Source organism: Ursus arctos, unplaced genomic scaffold (assembly GCF_023065955.2).
Source record: "Ursus arctos isolate Adak ecotype North America unplaced genomic scaffold, UrsArc2.0 scaffold_7, whole genome shotgun sequence".
Lineage (NCBI taxonomy): Eukaryota > Metazoa > Chordata > Mammalia > Carnivora > Ursidae > Ursus > Ursus arctos.
This window is the reverse complement of record NW_026623089.1, coordinates 38,811,891-38,834,684: the sequence shown is the minus strand read 5'-3', so window position 1 is coordinate 38,834,684 and position 22,794 is coordinate 38,811,891. Positions and strand designations below refer to the sequence as shown.

The window sequence follows — 22,794 nt, the reverse complement described above, 5'->3', positions numbered from 1 at the left end:
AGACTGACAGTCTGCAGAGGAGCACTTGCCTGTAATTTGAACCACGAGTCCTGATCTTGCTGTAGCTCAGACCTGCCAAGAAGGCAATTATCTGGATGGTCTTGCCCAATCCCATTTCGTCTCCCAGAATTCCTCCTGCCTGCTGGCAGTGCAATTCCCACAGCCACCTAACACCTGTCTGCTGGTACCTACAACAACAAACACCAACAAGAAAGAGAAAATGGCAAATGGTGGATAATACAGATCATAACAGAAAGTACTCATGAATTAATCATTTGGCTAGGTTCTAGTACCAGTCAGAGAAACATGCCGGATGTGTGTTTTACATGAGCATTATATTTATAAGGTCATACATTTTTGATTACCTAGGCATAAAATCACAAATTTTTCTTTATAGAACATGTTAACACATTTCTAATTAAACTGATAGATGGGGTAATTAGGGACTATTTCATTTCTTTTTCAACATTAGAAATAGCTTGGTAAACAAGCATAAATTTATTATCTTTTATTCAGTATCTTTCCAGAAAAAAATCTCAAATATTTTTACTTATATAAAGTTCCAATATTTTTTCTATGGAAAAGAGGCATTAACATTTACTTTTTCTATCTCAACAGCATCAAAAAGCAAGAGACAGAACACTACAATTTACAGCACATACTTTTGAAAAGTCACTTGACAATTATATTATCTTTTATAGGAAAAATTTAATTGAATTTTAAGGCCATAAACAAGTCTGAATAAAAGGGCTGCTCACAAAATTAGTACATGACAGATGATTCTCTCATATTATTAGCAGATGAAAAAAAGAACACTTTAAAGACTCAACAATACAAAAAGTCTTTTTAATATTTTAAAGCAGAACTTGATTCAGGGGCTTTATCATAGATACAGAAAGATCAGAGCTATTAAAATTTTAAATAAGGAGTACAAGACAAAGAAAAATAATATGTTCTCCTATAAAAACAAAGTTGGTATTTTCTTTTCTCCATCAATGGCATATTTAATCTATAATCTAAAAATGAAGCTAAAAAGGGGATAACGCAAGAAGCATTTTTGAGAGTGAAGAAAGACATCATAGAATGATATGAAAAATATATGCCAAGTTTAAAAACAAATCTAAGGCAAAAAATATTTAAAAGACCATGAAATCTAAAGATTTTTTTTTCCAAAAAAAATACCAAGGCTGATGAGCTTCCCATCTTAAACACAGGCATTTTTGTTGTTGGTTTACTGGCCTGATATCTACTCCAATATGTGTGGTATGTCTACCTAAAATCTCACTGTGAACTCTACTCCTTGTTGAACTAGTTTCATCTCTTAATCATATGTTATAATTAACTTCCCCCAGTAGTTTCCCCCAGAATCAATTCCAAAAGTTTACCTCTAGCTGTTGCTATTACTATCTATCTAAAACTTCGAATGAGAATGTTGCTGCTTATTAAGTTTGCTATTATACACACTGAATATGCACCCTGAGGAAGAGGATTAAAAATCAAAACACAGTAAAGTCTAGTATGGATAAAAGATCAGTAAACTGAAGAACAACAAGTTCTATTAACACATGGTACATAATCAGAGAATAATGGCTACTAACTCCTTAAGAAGCCAATGCCGGGGAGGCAGAAGGCCACGTGGTTTGGATATAGCCTCACAACCACCCTGCATAAAGAAAGCAACCCATTTTATAGTTAGGATGTGAAAGCACACAGAGGTTAAGTAACTTGCCAAAGGTCACACTGCTAGGAAAAAAACGAGCAAGCCAGAACTGAAATCCAGAACCTCTCCTTCCAAAGTGACTCCACTTAGGAGATAATCTTGACCAGCGGTTCTCAATGGGGAATTATTTTGCACCCTAGGGGACATCTGGCAATCCCTGGAGTCATTTTTGGTCATTCAAACTGGTAAAGTACAATTGTTATCTAGTAGGTAGAATCCAGAGATGCTGTTCAACATCCTACAATGCACAGAAGAGTCCTTAAACAAAAGAATTATTCTGTCCAGAACGTCAGGTGTGCTGAGGATGAGAACCCCTGATGTAGGCTAAAAGCTGACTGTGAACCACAACAATGAACCAATCTCAGCTGTGGATAAAGATATAGTGCAAAAAAACCTGATGTATGATCAGAAGCACTAAATACTAGTTAATCAACCTCCTTTTACCGAGGTGGTGAACAACTATGGGACCAGCTCCTCCAGGCTGAGTAAGGACGAAAATCTCCCAGTGATCATTCTAGTGTTTCACCACTACACCACACCACCTCTCCTAACACGGGTCCAACATCTCTTTTTGTTTGGGGCCAATCAATTTAAGCGGGGAAAATCTAGAGGAGCACTCCAGAAACCATGAAAGGAATAAAGAATGGCAACCTGCACGGTATCCCAAAGGGAGTTTAGGAGGGCATTAAGACAGCTGCATCCTATGTGACCCAGGAGAGGCAATAATAGTGTGATTTCTCCTCATTTACAAATGTAATCTCCAAGGGCATACGATTTCGTGTTTATAAAATGATTAACACTAAAGAAATGGTTTAAGGAAAAATATCTACTAGGTGGCCCTGTAAGTCACACCACTACATGGAAATCCCCAACAACTGAGACATTGTACAAAGATGGCAGAGTGGCTCTTTCTTTCTACAAAGGCCCTAAGACCGCACCAGCACATTGGTTGGCAGGTGTGTGTCGCTGGATGAGGAGGAGTTAGGGAGCCTGGGTTCTGGTTTCAGTAGTGCCACTAAGTGACTTAGGTTTTGTTGCTTTAATTTCCTAATAAACACTATAAACAATGACATACTTCAAATGAAAGGTTACAGAATAGTTTTCAGAACCTTTGAAAGGCATATAAAAAATTACTCCTTATAAAGATATTTTACAAACTATTGTACAATAGTTAAAAAAAAAAAAAAAGGACCATACTCTGCTTTCCCCATGAGAATGAAGTATCACAAAATAACCACAAATAATTGGTATATATCTTGGCATTGTCACACTAACCCAAGATTCCATTTGCTAGTGTGGCTAAAAGTAAGGTCAAAAGATTGAAGTTTGTCATTTGATTGCTAAATTATACAGATGAATGCATTTGCTGGGCAAACTTTCAAAACAGAAATTTAAAAGTTAAACATGATCTTAGAGAAAATAGCGCTTAAATGGATAACTGTAGCTTCTGACTCCCTTGTGTACAACTATACCCTGTTAATTTAATTCCACAGAGTGCAATAAATACAGCAAAAATATATCTACGGCTGAAAATTAAACTGGCCTGGCTAAAACTTAATCATAAAGGCAAAATGAAAACTTATCAATCCTATTAATTTTTTTCATACAGCAGAAGAAAAGGAACAAGTCTAATAACAATTATTTTGAGAATATGTTTTTTAGAAATGAACACAAAATACTTTGCAGAAATGTGTAATTAAGACAAATTAAAACAAACAAACATGACATGTATTTACATTAACTACTACAGGGTTAATAAGTCAATACACTGAAACCTATATACCCTTAGTAAGCAAAGTCTGGTTCTAGTAACTGTGAAATTCCGTTAGCACAAATTCTCACACTTATACAAAAGTGCACATTCAACTTGACTCTTGAGGCTATATACCAACTTACTACACATGCAGAAGTATCCTTCTTCGTTAAATCAATTTAAATTTATAATTTGGGTATTTCTTTTGCTAGTACAACACTGGTACTATCTGGACTGTTCCTTAATAAGCAATCGCTTTAGAGAAGATAAAAAGAGTTGTCAATAAATGTTGTTTACATACCCTTCCACAGTTAATTTTCGTTTGGGAGAAGCAATAAACAAAGTAGCCACCTCTCTGGGCTACAAAATGATTTGTCTGCAAAAATTATTAGAGCGATTCAGATTTGAATTTCTACATAAGTCGGCTTCTGTCCAGTTATGGCAACCCAACCAACACACTTCACATTTTTAGGATTTAAGCTTTCCTATATATTTAGTGAGGTAAAATAACTGTTCCCAACGCCTTTTGCCCACCCTCCCCTCATTGAGGTAAAAATTAAAACTATAATATAAGCCCTTTGAGAGGAAATATAAAAAGCATGTTATTTTTAAATAGACCTCTTGCACAAGTTTAAGGCATGGCAGACAACTGAATCTAGAAGGAGATTAAGCATAATTGTCTCAAAGAAAGAAGTTTCTATCCCACACCCAACTACCAAATGATGCTACTGAACAGAAAGTAACTATATAATGGTTTAACTTCCTATATGCACTGAAGAAGCCTTCCTAAAGTATCTTGTTAAGTAAATCCCAGGAGTGATGAGACGGAAAATGCGCTTCCGTATTTACATTCATCACGGGAGACTGGCCCAGGCCATGCAGGCTACAGCATCTATTACACAGCTCCCGGTTATCTGGAACACTCGGCCACTTCACAAAGGAAACACAGTCAGTTTGAAATAGCAACTTAATGCCAAAGGTGTTTGCCTAGATCTTCTCTTTTGACATTAGAACATCTACATAAAATATTTAGATGCACATTTGGTCAGCTCAAAAGTATTATACCCTTAGGTACAATATAAAACACTCAAACTACTCTCAATAGTTTTTATTTCTACACAGAAGTTAAAAAAAAAAAACCACCCCAATATTGATTTTAATATACAACTCTTCTTACTTAATTCATCTGACTTAAGAAATTAGAGGTTTGGTCCCTTAGAATTACTAAGAACAAAAAAATAATTCGACGTAGATGGCTTTTAAATGTGTTGCTTTTAGCTGGCTGAGACAGGTCCACATAGATTCACCAGCTTACAAACGTGCCCCATGCGCACTTTAGGCCATTTATTATCATCTACTTTTAATGAGCAGCACGTGGCTAAAATTTCATTTGACGATATCTGTATTTGCAATAAATTGCTGCAAGTACCTTGAGGGCCCACAGGTAACTACTGTATCATATCTAAAATATTAATTTGTACACAATGGCTTGATGACAGATATAAAGGAAAGAACACACGGCACATACTTAAAAAGCTTTTTGAACAGAAAACCTGGCATTTTAAAATCATCAAACTCCGCATCACTCTCCTCAGAATTGTCTTCGAGCTTCAGACACTTCTCTTTGTCCTGCAGCCTCAGCTTATTCCATCTCCTACCATGAAAAGAAAAATCATATTTTCATTATTTTGGTTACAAGACAGATTAAAGCACAGTTCTAGATAATGCACAGGAAAAAGACGGAAATTAAAATGGTCTTTTAGCTTTCTGCCACCGTCATTACCCAAAACACTGATATTCAAAGAAAAAAAATTCTCTTTTCCTTCCTTTTCAATTCAATTCTTATTTGAATTATTACAGCTACTTTAGAAATATTTCTGTAAGGTCCCATTTCATTATCAAAACTACTTGTGCCTCTTCTGGCATACCCTAAGGGGAAATTTCTCTTCTACTTCCTAAGATATATGAACTTAATTCTAGAAAAGACTCAGTGAAAATTTCAATATAACTATTTCCAAAATGGCAATATAACAAAAAATAGATTTTATTTATCATTACTATTTCTGTGCTAAAGATATGACGGTCATAGCATAAAACAACACAGTATCTTGAACAAAAAGCAAAGGTTAGGTCAAAATTGCTATATATCAGATTAACATATTATTTACTTAATGGAGGGCCATCAGCAATATCAAAGGACTGATAAGTAAACAACTTAGAAAAAAAGGTGTTCACTAAATAAAATCTAACTCAGGAAAAAAAGTGTTCATTAAATAAAATCTAAGTTATAAATTTAGTAATATGATGCTTTTCAGATATAAAATAAGATGAGTGTTTATATTTCAGAGGGGTGATGCCATGTATGTATACCAGAAGAAATGTCTAAAGATTTGAAAGTCTTAACAACACACTGAGGTTGTTGGGAAGGTGTAGTCATTTAACCAGACTAATTCTGCATCCAAGTAACTATATAATGGACACCGGTATCATGAGTTTAAAAAATACACACACACACACACACACACACACACACACACACAACTCAATAGCCTCACATTCTATTTACTTCCAAAATAAAAGGATGACCTTTCTTTCTCAGTATGCATGCATCTCACAATGTGAATTTCACAAAATGGTGGGAATGGAATAAAGCAATACAGATAAATGCCTTCAAAGTAAAAAGCTCACAGGAAGGGAATGAGAACAGCAACATGTATAAGATATTTAACCGCCACTGATTATGTAAGAATATTAAGAGAATGTGTGGAGGAAAGTAAATGAGAAAATGGAAGGATAATATCATATACACTGCTCGGTTTAACCAATGGTGTTTTCCAGTATCAATTACCACACCAGCACAGGAGGCCAAATACAAGAGCAACAGGCAACCCCATCGAGGTAGCCGCTGGAGGACCTTAAAGCACGCCCTCTGATACAAAGTCTTGCCTTGTTGAGAATGTTCACTCTTCAAAGTAACAAAAGGAAGGGCTACCTGAGATATAACTGCAATCAATAAGGAAGAAGTAGCTGGTGATCTGAAGCTGCTTCTCGGGGTACTAAGAGGAGCTATAAATAAGCACTGTTGGTAATTTCCAGAGAAGAACAGGAAATTTAAGAGGCAGTACATAGCCAAGCCTAAGAAAACTGCTGTCATATAACCATGAGATAGTCTTTTTATATAAAATATTTAATGACCTTTTTGTGCTTAACTTCTAAAGGCAATCTCTTCCTCTCTTTTATTTTTCTTCCTTAAAAATTATCTCCGTGCAATTGATGAAATGAAGTACCTCTCGGTGCCTATAATCGTCTTTGCTATTCTTCTGAGTTTCATATTACGAACAAATTTAGTTAAGTGCAATGGTGCACAGCAGTGGTTCTCAACCAGGGGCAATTTGGCCATCCTCCCTGCCCCCCAGGGTAATTTGACAATGTCTAGAGACATATTTAGTTGTTCCAACTGCTGTGGGGAGGGAGGTACACTACTAACATCTAGCAGGTGGAGGCCAGGGACACTGCTGATAAACACCCTACAATGTACAAGCCAGGCCTCCACAACAAAATGTTATCTGGTCTCAAATGTCAATAGTGCCAAGGCTGAAAATTCCTGGTAGCTAAGTAGACGCGCTACTGAAACTTAGAAACCAAATGACGTACATCCATTTTCCTGGTATATATATCTGGATTCTCGCTACCTACTATCTGAAATTTAGTGAGCAAGCAATTTCACATAACAAGATATTCCTCAGTATCCAAATTCCTTACTATCAGAACTCAAAACCAAACATCTGCAAATCAAAAGATACTTGTATTTACCAAATTTATGAATAATACAAAACTCAGAAGAATCACAAAAACTACCAATCCACTTAAAAACACTCCATTTTGCAATTATGCAAAGATAATTTTACAGGAAGAAAAAGAAAAACACCAGAAGATATTGGTTTTAGAAGTTTGGCATAAAGTCATTAAATACTTTACATAAAGAGTATCACATACTAAACTCCATTGACAGATGATAGCTATTTCCTCAGACTCAGCCAGCAAGTCTTTGTGGCCGTTCAATTTCCCACTGCATCACTCTGAGTCAACAGGGTTTCAGCTTCCTCCTTCTCCTCCCTCCTAAAAGGTACAGGCATCATGTCACCACAGAACACAGCACCTAGGAAACCACATAAGCCACTACAGAAATGATTGCATTCCAGTGCCTTCCGCTTCATAAAGATGAAGCAAGCCGAACGTTTATACAGTTTGGCTAAAGGATGACTAAAGGTGGTAGGGAAAAATCATTATTGCCTACAAGCATTTGTACCATTGTGAAGACAAATCGCCCCAGTAGAATCATATACACATATTAAAGACAGAAAATACCAGGGTTATAAAACCACATGCATATGCGGCTCAGGCTAAGACATCCTTCTGTTATATAAAGCAGTAATTCCCCATGTGGCTTGTAGCCAGAACAGACCTCCGACCATCTAACCAATGCCCACTGAGGCAGTGCAGCACCAAGTGCCGATGGACAAGAAGGACGCCATGGCAGACTAGGGAGGTGGAGGAGGGCCAGATTCACCTGAATTGAGAGAAACAGAAGTCTTTCCCAACCTAGATGCCATTAAGGGTCTTAAAGTTGCTCTCTTTTGTGTGCTTAACCTGCCTGTCCTGCAGCCTGGCAGGCTGAGCAATCTGTCTGGCCAGCAGGTGTAAAGGGATCTCTGTGCTATGAATAAACTGGGTTTGACGCACGGAGCAAGCACAGGCCAAAACACGAAAAGTCTGCACCCAGACGGTCTAGAATCAAATCCTGACTGCTTTTATCAGTTCTTTAACCCTCAGCAAGTCACTCAGCCTTGGCAGCACCTACCTTTCCTCAAGTGGGAGGTGGAGAGAACAATGGCATGTACTTCCCTAGATTTAGGGAGGATTAAATGAGGTGTCACATGTAAAGCACTTAGCATGAGCCTAGAATATAAGTACTCAACAAATAAATACACTGTTCTACATAATCACGTCTGCCTACCGAAACCCTCACACCAACTCAGACGTGATCCTCACAGGCTGGTACTGCCACTCTGTTCACATACGGAGAAGGAAGTGGAGGCAATATATAGTACAAGGCAATCTGCTGCGATAATGCGAGGCACCACAAGGGCTTAACAGAACTACCTGAACACGTACGTCTGAACAAAACCCATGTTTGGGAATCAAACAGATGCTCAGAAAATTATTACGAATAACGTGATCACCATGAGTAAACACACCTACCCATTAGAAGGTACCTGCTGGAATACCTCACTTTTAAAATTCTGTAATAGATGTGTAAACAGGGAGCTGTCATGAAGTATGGCTGCTTTTTATATGGCAGTAAGAAAAAAACAGATACAGAATGACTTAAAATTGGTTGGGGGTGGGTTGAGATGAAGATTCAGGCCCCAGTGATTTAAAATCATAAAAATCATGTATGGTCCCAAAATGTCTAAATTCTGTTATTTCAACAAAAGAAGCTACATAATGGATTTTAAAAGTGGAAGGGGGCAGTAAATAGTCCAATATTTACATTTTTGGAAAAGAACTTTCTCATATTTTCTATGCTCTCATTTAAAAACCTCCGCACATGTCATAGTCACAGCTGCAGCCGCATAAAAGCAAGCGGGCCCAGTGTTCCCTGGCAGGGTTTCTAACTCTTCACACGCCTCGCATCGTCAGCCTGCTAGCGACTCCACTGGCAGCCACTTAGAAAAGAACCCAGCAATAAACATCAACTTACAATTCCAATCAGATGCAGGCAGAGAAACTGCTCCCTGGCTTTGCTACGTTCGTGCAAGAATGAGAACCTGGCCCAGGCTGTGGGGCCTGGGGCTGAGACCACAATAACGATCTGTCAGAAGCGACTTGGACCCAGGGCCGGGTGGCTAGCAACAATGCACAGCATAACCAGTTGAACTATACGAGGAACACCCCCTCCTCCAGTTGCTAAGGCACCTTGTCAATGGAATCCTAAGAATACACCTGAGAGCTAGCGGCCACCATTTAAACTTAATTTACTTTCAACGGAAAATTTCCAGAACACCAAGGATGTTCAAAATATATAAGTGGGCAAACACGGCTAGCTGTCATTATGCCACTACCTTGTGGTTTCCTCCTTCCTATGCCATTTTGCATTCCTGTAGTGTCCCAACCTCCCTCCCGCAAACACATCAACAACCCCCATGGACCTATCAGAGCTCTGTTCAAGCAGTGCCTCGGGAGGAGGAAGCCCTCTCTGACGAACCAGAGTTGTCCTGTCCTCCAGTTACCTTCCCAACCCCATGGCACCATGGGCACACCTGGTGTTTTTACTAGAACACTCACCAAGTGTTCAGCAACATTTGAAAACCGTATCTGTCTCCACCATTAGACTGGGAGCCACCTGAGGCCAGAGACTGTTTTAGCCATTTTCATACCTCTAGAGACCAGACAATGGCCCACCTTAACACAGATGCTCAGTAAATGCTATACGAATGAATGAATGAGGTTTAGATTTAGGCTAGGGGTAAGGAAGACACCAGGGACAGAAGCGTGGCTTGAGAATGGTCAAAGTAGGTCATTGAAAAATGGGTTCAAGAACCGTCCTGTTCTATCTCATTTACAGCCTACCTCCTGCTGCATTCCTCCTCTTTCCACACGTATGATGTGAAGGTACTACAAGATCCATCCACTGGACAAACATGGTTAAGGTCCACAACAAAGAACAAGGTATGGCAAGGACGAAATCAGAGAAATTCTTACTTTTATAAGGAGAAAAAAAAAAGGACAGGAGATGAAGCTCATTATATTGAGTAATAAAAATTTTGTAAGTAATTTTCAAGTCCTGAGTTCTGTTTTATGGGTTTTCCAGTGGATTTACTTTGCAACAAAACTGGTTTCTACACACCAGTCCTTGGGAAGAATCAGGAGCCCTGAGTTTGGGTCCACGCTTCCCTAGGACCAGGTGGAAAGGGTGGGCAAATATTCAACTTTTTTAAATGAAAGAATTCATCTTCTGACACATGGGAAAAAAAAGCTTAACTAGCCCTAAACTACACTGACATTACTAGAAAGGAAATAATGCTTTGGATGCTTCATCTTTTTCTTTAATCCACACATGTAATAGTCACAGCTGCAACCAAATAAAACGAAGGACGTCAGTCACTGGGGAGACTTTCTAACTCCAACAGCTCCTCAGACTTCGGTGGCAGCCACTAGAGGAGAACCCAGTAAAAAAAAACAGATTTCAGATCCCACCAAGAAGTGCAAACCAGATGTGGGCAGAGAGCTACATTTCAGGTCTATAACTAGCAAGGGGAGATCTGAACTTTAGAAACATCATCCAACATCACTGCATTTGTCTCCTCGGCCACCGAAGGAGCCAAATAAAGGGTTCTCACAGCAGTACATGATAATATATATACTACACCCTTTGGAAACTATTTTTTTATACTGCATACATGTCAAATGCTATCTCACAATTAATTACTGGCAGGAAATTATACAAAAAAGTAAAATTGAGACATTTTCGTTAATTGTAGGTTAAATATGAATAAAAAATAACAACTGTGAAAACACCTACTGCAATCTTGGGCAGAAAGGAGTTAGACGTAGCCCCCAAGTCTAGAAGGCCTTCATGCTAGTCCATCCATGCCACCAGCCCAGAGTAAGCTTATCACAGTCCACTTGGGGAATGATGTCCTACACATCTAGGTTAGCAAGGAATGTGGAAATCAAGCCTTACAAGACACTACAGAATAATCTTGAACACTGACCTGAGAACAGAGAAAACCGTGAGGAACCAAAGTGTAATCCTGACCTACACACACTTAGAACCCACGAGCAGGCTATGGAAGCTTGAAGAATGCCCCCTGGGCAGAGGTCTAGTGCCCCCTAGTGCATTCAAAGGAGAAATAATGTTTATTTCTCCCCAAACAACTACTGATAATGTGCTCCTATTTGTACAGATATTTTATCACTAAGTGGACCTTATCGTATTAATAAAAAAATGTATGAGAGGTAAGAAAAGCCTGACATCAACAAAACTAAGTATTATAATAGATAATGATCTGGCTGTGCATATCAATACCAACTTTAAAACTGCCTTTTACTTTGGAAAGAGGACACCTTTTCATATAGATCAATATTTATAGGCTCTTCATGATTCTCACAGACCCTCCTACTGGCTCAATGAAATCTTTGTAGTAAATGTTTAACCTAGTGGGCATGCAAACAGGAATAGTTAATATTTACTGAGTGCCTGACATATGCCTAATAGCTTAGATATATTATCTTTTGTAATCCTCATACCACCCCTGAAGAAAGTACTCCTATGATTCCCATGTTACAGATGAAGAGATGTGGCAGATCTCACAGCTACTACGTGACACTCTGGCATTGAGTTCTGTGGCCTGTGATTTCTAACCCCTATGTCACATATCACCTCCTCGAGTAACATTTGCTAGCTCTAGACCAGCTGTATTTTGAAATTATACATACAAACATCCACACTAGGTATATGTTTTTTTAAATTTAGAGTCAGAAAACAAATACTAAGTAATAACAACAAGAATAGTTACTGATGTTCACAGTGTCCTGGGCACTGTTTTAAGTAATTTACCTGTATTAATTCATTTAATCCTTAGAAACCCTATGAGGCAGATACCCAAGATCACTAACATAAAGATTCAAACCCAGATAATCAGCCCACAGAGTCTGTACTCCTGTTACATAATCTTGTCTCTCAAAAATATTTTTCAAACTACCTAAAACCCCCTTTTCTCATAGTATAAGCCAAAGAGTCAATAATCACCTCTTTAATCACTAAAAAATGAAAACAATTTTATAAGAGCAAACCAAATTCTAAAGCTTCGATTCAAATTTGTCTCAAAAGATTTCCTTCCCCCACCTCAATACTGCACAAAGTGAGTCAAAACTCATTCTTCACTGTACAGCTGCCAACTTTTTCAAGTAACAGTAAAAACACCTTAGCAATTCTTTTCACTACAAATAATCTGGGCTTAACAAACACATAGGATACATTTAATAAACAGACAAACCAATGCCTATGCCAACTCACAAAACAGACAAAATATACCGATCAACAGAAATTGTCAATTATTAGTAGCTTCAGGTCATATAGTAATAAAACGAACATGCCTGCTCCCAAACTCCAAGGAAGCCCTATATTCAGCTGCCTGAAATTCAAAAGTGACCTAACTGCTCTGCCTTCATTTTCACATTGCAAGGTCCACCAAGCCCAGAGTTCGGATCCGCGCTGTGAGGAAAAAGTCACACACCACATAGTTAAATCATTCTCAATACAGGGTGAAATTTCAATCTCAGGCTCATTCTCCACTTATTGCAATAACCACGAAAGAAATTCTACAACAGAAGCACAATGAGTACAACTTGATTTTTAAAAATATATTCAAGGCACCAAGCTGGGTATTTAATATAGTTTGCATTTCTGTAGTGCGATAGGTCTTCTATTTCAGACAGCTAAGAATCCCTTACAGATTAGTCTAATTTGCTAAATTGAGATACTCAGTGTTTTACTTTTCTTATCTGCCTTTTTATGGTCTATCTGGGTGGACTTAATTGGCACATCTGAGCAGATGAAATACCCTCAGTTAGGAGTCCAGATCTCACAGAGTAAATTAAGACTGATGCAGACAATTATGCACTGGAGCTGGGAATGAGAGGTGTGTGCAGAGCACGAAGCAGAATTAGTCTTCATTTGTGTCTCAGCTTCGTCATTTAAAAGAAGCCAAGATTCTAAGAAAACTCTTTAAGGGAGTAACTTTTTCTTCTCTTTAAAATATAGACTCCTGGGTGGGGGGGGACACATAGGTTTATTTCTTGAGACATTAACTCCCAGACACTGATGGTAAGAACAATGTTCAAAGCATTAGGTTTCTTCATCAAATTAGGTTTAGGTTTCTTGATCAAATCTAAATTAAACTTCTAATAAATTCAAAATTTAGAGAGCAAATGGTTTTTTCAAAAAAAGTTACAAGCTCTACAATGTAATTTGGCCTTTGCTCTGTGCGACCTTCCCAAATGTGCTAAATGGCCGACCAGGGCAAACAAAGACCCGACTGAGGAATAAATGAGACAATCCCAGTGCAAAGGGAGCCGGCTCCGGGCGAAACAAGAGAAAGAGGCTCTGTGCGGACAGTAAGACGGAGACAGGCAGCTAGGAGAGTGGTTCTAGGAGGCATGGTCTTCAGCAGCATTTCAGGCAAGGAATGGGACCCACAAAAAGTGTGGAGGTGGTCCCCATCAAGTGACGGCAGAAACCTGCTGCTGAAGCAATGCTCTTCTCAGTCCACTGCACTGACCAAGCTGGTAGATCACTCCCACCTGCCCCCATTCACCTTCAGGTCCCTTCCCCAGCCTTCTCCATGTATGCTATCTCGGGCAAATTATGTCAGCTTTCTGACAGGTTCCTGTCTCCTCAGGGGTTGTGAGGATTAAACCAAGGAGTCCACTTGACATGAAGCACTGCCAAGTAGTGCACATTCAGTGCTGCTAGCTACAGTTGTTCTCGGAGAACCTCTTTCCATCCCCCACATGCCACCCTTGCTCGGGTCATCAAACCCTCCAAATTTCCAAACCCAAGAGACTTTTTTCAACATTTATCCTACTTGGCTTGACCCCTCTAAGCATCTGAAAATGCTGACAGCCTTTCTCTTCTCAGTCTCTTTCTCTTTTTCTCTTCATGTATACAGTCAAGCCCTCCAAACCAGGATCCAACTCGCCCCTGGCCACAGCAGCCCCAGGGCTCAGGAGGAAGGACGACGGAGATACTGTTTACTCAGATGATTAAGCCTTGCAGTGTGAAGACACTGTGTAAGATTAAAATAATGAATGGAGTCATTCAAAGTTAGTCATGTAAAATAAAGTAAAAGGGGGGGGCAGAAAAGAAAAATCTTTAAGGTTTAAAGGTATTTTATTAAATGGACTAGAAACCAGTTACACCAATAGGCCTCGTGACTACAGATGCAGGTTATACAAGACATGAGGCAAAAATCTATCCCCATCCACACCATACCTGTCGAGTCTTCTAGACTCCCTATAATCTCCCCAAGTCCCCATTAGGTTTTTGGTTTGGTTTCCATCACTGGGAGGTGGAGGCAGCTACATGCTGATTCTTGGCGCCACCTTGTGGTCACATCTAGATATAGTCCATTCCACCCAACTCCACAAATGAAAGGAAAATGACATTTACATAACCCTGTCCTGGCTTCAAATCCCAGCTCTACCTCTTAACGGTGAGATTATAAGCAAGTTGATCAACTTTAATAGGGCATGAACAAACGTTTGAACAGCTTACTATAACTCTAATAACTGAAAGATATGTATGCACAGGATCAAAGCCTGGAATGAGATGTAGACGAGTAACGTGAAAAACAGAGGCAGAGGTAGTTTTTTTTCATCTTAATGTTATCATAAATTCACTATAAAAAAAAAACAAGGAATCACCAAAAGTGCAAGGTGGGGAGTGTGGAAAGCCTTCAATCCATTCGCAGGTAACAACTCAAATGGGTTTCAGGCTGTGATCTCAGCAGCTTGGCCTCAAGTACCTGATAATCTGAGGAGACTCAGGCACCACCCACTCAGGAGTCTGTCTCTGACACTACTGGGCTTCACTCACTGAGGTGGGAGTGGAATGCGGGACGGGGCAGATTTACTGCGGCAGCAATACCAAGCTGACTCTGGGCTAGAGGAGAGAAAAAAAGCATTTCATTTTCAAACCCCAACATCCTTACCCACAGTTCCTTCCAACAGCCTCAAGGGCTTCCTAAGTGGGAACACAGCAAGGGCCTGTAATAATGAAGAACGCCACCAACCTCGCCTCAGAATCAGCGGGAGCTCGGTCAAAGCACTCACGCAGTGCCCAGCTCCTCCCACCCCTGACCTGCTGCCTCAGACACTCCTGGCTGAGTTCTCAAGATGCTTTCCAGGTGATTCTAAAGCATATGCTCTGATAAGAAGCAGATGATCTATTATGTACAGCAATCAGCGGAATGAACTAACCTCAAATTTCCTCTTCAAGCCCTCCCTACATAAACACACTGTGCAGGATATATATAAAGAGGATTTCAGAGAAACAAATACAAACTGAATCTGCCAAAAGCCACAACCTCAAGAAGGAAAACAGTGTATAAAAACCTATTTATACACACCAAGTAGTTCCCAAACTTGACAGTGCATCAGAACCACCTAGAAAGCTTTTCAAAAATTACTGCTTGGTAGCCCCACGCTAGACTTCTTGAATCAGCACCTCCAACGGCAGGGCTCCCAGGTGATCCTGCAGTACCAGACCAGAGGCTGGGAACGTCTGCTTTAGTCTATGCTCACTGCCAAGGAAATACAGCCTGTCAGGTTAGCAACTTAAACAATAATGTCTGGCAAACAGAAATAGAAAAAAGAGCTTCAGGGTATGGGTTTAAGTCAAAGTCTAAGCACTAGCCCTAGTTGTGCCAGCAGGAGACAACACTTATTTGGAAGTGCAACCTCCTCAGGACGTAACCTGACCTGCAGCCCAAGCCTGACCCAAGCACTGCTGACCGCTGCCGGAGAAGGAGGCCAGAGCTGGTGACATTTTTTGTTTGTTTGTGCTGTAAATCAAGGTTGGCAAACAGCTGGCATGAAGCTGCTGTTTCCCCGGGGCCCCCATGCCCATGGCAGACATCACTAATGCAGTGCAGCACTCTTTCCCCAGAGTCCAAACAGGGCCTCAATCTCCCCCTGAACAGAATGCTGCTGCCCAAGATGGGAGTTGTCCGGCAAGACGAGGGCCTGTGCCCTGCCTGTCCTACAGCAGATGGCTTAGAAACCAGGCATCTCTGCAGACCACTTGTCCATCACACCACTGTCCAAGGCAATCCATATGAGAAATAATGTGCCTCCAAAGCAAAGCAAGTATTTTCCCTCAATAATCTGCACCCTAAGGTCTATTTCAACATATCTGAACTACTCAACAGACAAGGCCCGATGCTGGTACGGATCTCCTCCACAGTCTTCCCTGAATATCGGTCTGATTCGTTCTTCCCTTCACACTGGTTAGGGCCTATTGGTGCCCATGTCCCCTAAAAGACTGCAAATTCCTTGCCAGAAACCCTAGTCCTGGTCCTAGAGTGCACACAAGCATCCATGCATCGAGAGCAAAGTGGAAGCAATGGGAGTTGCCTCTTACCTCATCTGGAAATCAGCCAGAAACACTGAGGTAACAAGGACTGCTGATCTTTGATCACCTTGAGGGGAAAGGCGCACATATGAAATGTCTGATCTTCTAGGCCGCCCTGACCTCTCCTGGCTGTACAGACTGGATAAGATAAGGAACAGCTAAGTGTTCACCAGGGACACCTATTGCTCAAACACTGAACGTGTATCATTCCTATTAAGTCTTCATTTGGCTCCCGGAGCTCCCAGACCCTAGCTTTCTAAAGCAGCAATGTATTTTAAGAAAAGCTGAACTTCACAGCTAACAGCAATACCCTAATAGAAACTCTGCTGCTACAAAATGAAAATTAAAAAATAATGGATATTTTCTAGGATTTGCATACTAAAGACATGAGTAAGAACCGACGGAATATGTACTTCTAAGAACTGCCTCATCCATCCTGGGACATTATCAAAGGTATGAAAATCAGGGAACATCAATGAGGAGATAGCCTCTAAATGCAAATTAGTACAGAGACAGAAGCAGGATACAAATGTGAAAAAGGCAAAAAAATATATGGGCAGTTTAAAAAATGGGTAACACTTCCGAGACTGATCTGAGGTCTTGGGCTAAGTCAGAGAAAGTAGGATCCTAAGTGCCATTATCCTGTTCCAGAAAAGGTGAAGCTATAGAAAAGGGTTGATAGGAAATTAGCACTTGGCAACAGCTAAAAACAAAGATACCTAGTTGGGACTAAGCTAGAGCTAAGGAAAGACCTCCGATGCTCCAGCTGAGAGAGTAAAGGGGCTGAGATCTCTAGGAGTGACTCACTTTCACTTCCGAGTCTAAATGAGCATTACAATTAACAAGGCTATATCCAGTACAAGTTCAGTAAAAGGCGCCCGGCCTAGGTACATATTCCTAAACTCTAACCATAAAGAAAAACTCATTTTCTATGTTGCAAACTCTACGGCGCTTTATTCTGATCACCCGTCATCAAACCACTGCTAAGATAAGGGAGCCTAAAAGTTGTTGTTTTTTTTGTTGTTCACTCAAGGAAATACGATTATAATTTCAATATGTATACAAATATCAGCAACAAGAAGTAACAAAATAAAAAAAGCAAATGGCAGTTCTAAAATGTTCTTAATAATGCTTCTCAGTCCCGAGCCTTTTCTTTTACCATCCCCCAAACCAAAGAATACCAAAGGGGATGTAATATAAACATTTCAATGTGCTATCTGCAGTTTAACAGCCTTAATAACTGTGGCCATAAAATTTTAAGAGCTATAGTATTTTGGTGGCAATTAGAGTTATTGATATTTCTGAAATTCATTTGAGATTTTAATGTAACTTCAGCAAAAACTAGCTTTGATATGGCTTTGGAAATAACTGTTCTACAGTCTTGAGATTATTAAGAAAAACGTGTTGCCATGAATTTAAACTACACCCATATTTAAAACTCCATCAAAATAAACTGTTTCCGATCAAGATACTAATACATTTAAAATAAATTTAATATTGAATGAGAAGAAAATATTGTTCCATTTACAATCAATATGTTGAGATTAACATTTTTATTAATTCCCTACAGTTAGCTAAGAAAGAGATGGACACTGCTCAGGGTTCAACAGTATCCAGCCATATCCCTCCAATAGCTCTACAGATATTAAATGTGCAAAATAAAGTTAAAGTTGCAATGAGAAGTAACAAATGTAAGCCACTCCTCCACTATGCTACATGAGCTCTACCACGGCCTGAGTGTAACAGCTCTCAAGAACTGGATTTAGGTCACAGGTCCTCAAGCTCTGTGTGAAAAGAACTATGCCACATCTGCTTTTAAAGTATGGTAATGTATGTGACAGTCTGGATGTGGGTCATCAGTTCTAAATAACAGAAGGAAAACATATCAGGACAATCTGCATTCACGAAGGTCAGTGGAAAGCTAAAAGAAACACAATAAATGAGGTCTCCCTACGTAGAAAACAAGAAAAAACTGTTGAGGACTGGGAAAAAGCCATCCCGGGAACAAATACTTAAAAACTAATCTGTTAAACAGATTCCCTTTCCCTTGGACTTTCTTAGTGCTGCATAAGCTCACATGGGAGGCCGGAGATGTGGCAGGGTCGTGCTCGGTGGGCACACCGGGTACCTGCAGCGTTCAGACTGTTTTTTAGGGCTCACAAAAAATATGTGGCAACCAACTTCCCGAAGGAACACGATCACCTTCCCTTTCATCTTATTTGCAAAATCTAGTGAGAAAGTCATGGAAAGAAAAGGCAAAGTCTGGGGCGCCTGGGTGGCTCAGTCATTAAGCATCTGCCTTCGGCTCAGGGCGTGATCCCAGGGTTCTGGGATCGAGCACCACCACATCGGGCTCCCTGCCCCGCTGGGAGCCTGCTTCTTCGTCTCCTACTCCCCCTGCTTGTGTTCCCTCTCTCGCTGGCTGTCTCTCTCTCTGTCAAATAAATAAATAAATAGACCTTTAAAAAAAAAAAAAAAGCCAAAGTCAGTGTGCAGCATCAAAGATGAGAGTGAAAAGGAAGGGTGGGCTCTGCATGTGAAAGGTCTTTCTGGCAGCATGACAAGTTTGCAATTCTGTAGGGGGCTACTTTCTCAGGACAAGGAAAGAGGGATTTAAGAAAAACAAGCTTATTCTTTCATACATAAAGCTTAAAATTTCAGCTTTTTGGAGGAGAGTCCTGGACAATTACTTTCCTGCTTCAATAGAAAAAAACCAACCATGCAGCATACACCACACAGGCCAGCCTTTTCCTCTTCCTGACCCTGGCTACAGGTGAGCTCTCTGAGCGTAAAGGCATACGGCTCACACTTCGGTCCCTGGCATGCCTCTTGCCCCGGCCCTTCCCCTAATCTTTTCTTCTGAGACTTGCGCCAAATCTGAATGAAGATAGAGAAGTTAGAAGCATTAGGAATTAGTTCCACTGGGGACTCAGGGGCTCTGCTGGTTCTAGGAGGCTAAGGCTGCAGGAAGTCCAACCCTTGGATAAATGGGGGCCTAATACACTAGGCTGAATAGAACTCTTATTTAACAAGCAGGGCAACCTGTTTACAAAGTGCAGACTGACCTTAACCGCTGCTTATAATAATCTTCATCTCCATCATCTCGGCATCTCACTACTTTTCGACCTCCTCCTCCACAGGCGGCTTCTGCTTCTTCCCCAGAACTCGGAAAAAAGTCATCCTCGATCTCCTGCACCATGACTTTTTTCTGCCGTTTCCGGTGCTTGAGCCCAGGCTTCAGTTCATAGTCCGCGCCCTCTCCCGGCAGTTCGGCCCCCTCTGCCTCCTCCAGCTCCTCCTCCGTGGGCAAATACTCGGACTCGTCACCCTCAGAGTTCCCCTCCGCCTTTGCCCTTGTGTCAGACTCCAAAGATTTCTTTCCTTTTGGCAAGCCCACCTTCCCCTGGAAATGAAGAGCCCTCTTCCGGAGCTTCTTGAGGTGCTTTTTCAAGCGCTTATCTGTTTTCGAGAGAACTTTGCTTGGCTCATTTGGTTTGTTTTCATTGAGTGTTGCGCTCAGTTCAGAAGTGACCGAGGCCGTGGTTTTTCTAGCTGCTCTTTTATTACAAGCTTGCTTCTTCCTTTCAAAAGACAATTTTGCTTGATCTGCCAAATACTTTTCAAAGCCTGATGCTTCATTGAGCATTAGCTTTCTAGGCTTTTTCTCCTGTTTCTGAGGGATCTGGGTTCCAAAAGGTGTCATCTGGCCAGTGCGGATGAGCTCTTCCCAAGCTGTCTCCTGGACAGGCATGAGCATGCTGCCGAGACAGGACGGCCCCGGTTCTGAAAGAGGGAGGACAATAATGCACTGGGCACTAGCTTAAACCTTTCCAAGAGTACAACACAAAAAGTCACTTCTTCAACGAACAGCACCCACGATTAACTCACATTTTAAAAACATACCACGGATGGGGGCACCTGGGTGGCTTAGTCTTGGGCCTGCAATTCTTGGTTTCGGCTCAGGTCATAATAATCTCAGGGTTGTGAGACTGAGCTCCATGGAGGGCTCCGCACTCAGTGCGGAGTCTGCTTAAGAATCTCTCCCCCTTCCTCCCCCTCCCCCTCTGCTCCGCCCCCCACTCACATGGGCTCTCTCTCTAAAAAAAAATAATAAAAATTTTTTAAAAATTAAAATATACCATGGATGTATTAAAGCATATTATATAGAGAGAAGGGAATAAAATTTATTATAGCATTCATCATGCCAAACTCAATATACTTCTATTCCAGAAGGTGAATTCTGAATAACTTTTTCTAAAATAATGCATTATAAATATACTCTCTGTGCAGCCAAAGAAACACCTACTCACATGTAACATATAGACAAATGTGTCTGTTTCCTTATCAAAGAGTAGCCCCCGAGGAAGCAATCTCCCAAGTTTCTATGTCACTTTGAATACCAGCATCCACACAGACTTAACATTCAAGAGACAGTAAAACTGCAAATGTATAAAGAATCAACATGTACCTAAATAGGTAAAACATAAATGTCTGCTCTGCACTGCCCAATATAACAGTCACCATGTGGCTATCCAAATTTAAGCTGAAAATTCAGTTCCTCAGATGCACTTGCCATATTTCAAGTGCTCAGTGAGCTGTATGGGGCTAAGGTCTACCACAATGGACAACAGACAGCATTTCCATCACTGCAAACAGGTCTACTGGACAGCACTGTGTTAGATGTGCAAAGGGACAGAACAGAGGACATATATTGGAAGGTAGGTCATAATAATATAAAGTCACCCAGAAATCTCTGAACTTAATCTCTGGCAACATTACCCATAGCCAAACACCAAGGTAAGTAAGGCTGAACACAAGGAATCCATATTCTAAAATCTACATTTCTTATAGTCCAGTAATACCGCAGCCAGTTTTTCACTAAACTTGCAGTGAAGAAAAATACGCATCAGAAAGTGTACAAATACTAAGTGCACAGCTCAGTGAATTTTCAGAAAAAAACATACCTGTACAGCAACATCCAGATCAAGAAACAGAAATTACTAGCACCGCTAGATGCACCCTTCATGGCACCTTCCAGTCTCTACTCCACCCCAAAATAATGACTGCCCACACTGTTAACACTATAAGCAAGCTGTTTCTGGCTTTGAGCTTTATGTAAATGGAAATGTTTGTACACTTAGCTTATTTTGCTCAACATTATGCTTGAGATTCATCCTTATCGTTGAATATAGTTGCAGTTGTTAATTTTCATTGCTGTTAGTATTCTATCATATAGCTACACTATGATTTTTCCATTCCACTGTTCATGGACATTTGGGTAGCTTCCAGGTTTTAGTTACTATGAATTATACTGCTATGACTACTCCAGTACACATCCTTCGGTAATACATTTATACATAATTCTTCGGGTATGTTAAGCTTTAGCAGACACTTCCAAATAGTTTTTCAAAATGGTCCTATTAATTTTAAGTTCCACCAACAGTGTTTCAGAGTGTCAACTGGTCTACATTCTTGCCATTTTAGCTATTCTGGGACGTGTGTAATGGTACCACTTTGTGGTTGTAATTGGTATTTCCCTACAAACTAATGAACTAGGGCACCTCTTCATAGATTTACTGACCTTCTGAATAGCCTCTTTTGAAGAAAATGTTCGAGTCTTTAGCCCTTTCTCGAGAGTTCTTTAATACACTCCGGATTCCTGTCCTTCAATTAATACATGGGTTGCAAATATCTTCTCCCACTCTTTAGCCTGCCTTTCCACTCTCTTAATGCTGTATTTTGAACAGAAGTTTAGTTGTGATATAGCTCACTTATCAAACCTTTTCCTTTACTGTGAGCATTTTTGTGTCTCATTAAGTCTTTGCCCCAAGATCATGAAAATACTTTACCATGCTATATTCTAAAAGCTTTGTTTTACCACTCACATTTATATTTAAAATCTCTGTCATTTATTTTTGTACATGATGTAACAGGCCAAGATTCATTTTACCTCCGTGTGAATCAACCCAGCACCACTTACTGAATAACTCAGCACCACTTACTCAAAAGATGGTACTTCTTCACAGCACTGCACTGCCGTACCTGTCATAAGCCAAGTGACCACATATGGGTGGGTCTGTTTGCTGGACCCTATATTCTGTCCCATTGGTCTATCTGTCTTTC

At 40.3% G+C, this 22,794-nt stretch overlaps 1 protein-coding gene across 6 annotated transcripts in view; it reads right to left on the bottom strand.

Moving 5' to 3' along the window:
- The window catches only part of ERCC6 (ERCC excision repair 6, chromatin remodeling factor), a 72,402-nt gene that overhangs the window by 40,025 nt on the left and 9,583 nt on the right, over nt 1–22,794 (bottom strand). For all 6 annotated transcript variants that reach the window (XR_003312077.4, XM_026481547.4, XM_026481548.4 and 3 more), the window contains 3 exons: nt 19,737–20,454; nt 5,002–5,127; nt 30–188 (listed from right to left, as the gene is read on the bottom strand). Coding sequence is in view for 5 of the 6 variants with exons in the window: in XM_026481547.4 (XP_026337332.2) it covers nt 30–188; nt 5,002–5,127; nt 19,737–20,454 (1,003 nt within the window). In the remaining variant the exon portion in view is untranslated. The remainder of the gene's footprint in view (nt 1–29; nt 189–5,001; nt 5,128–19,736; nt 20,455–22,794) is intronic.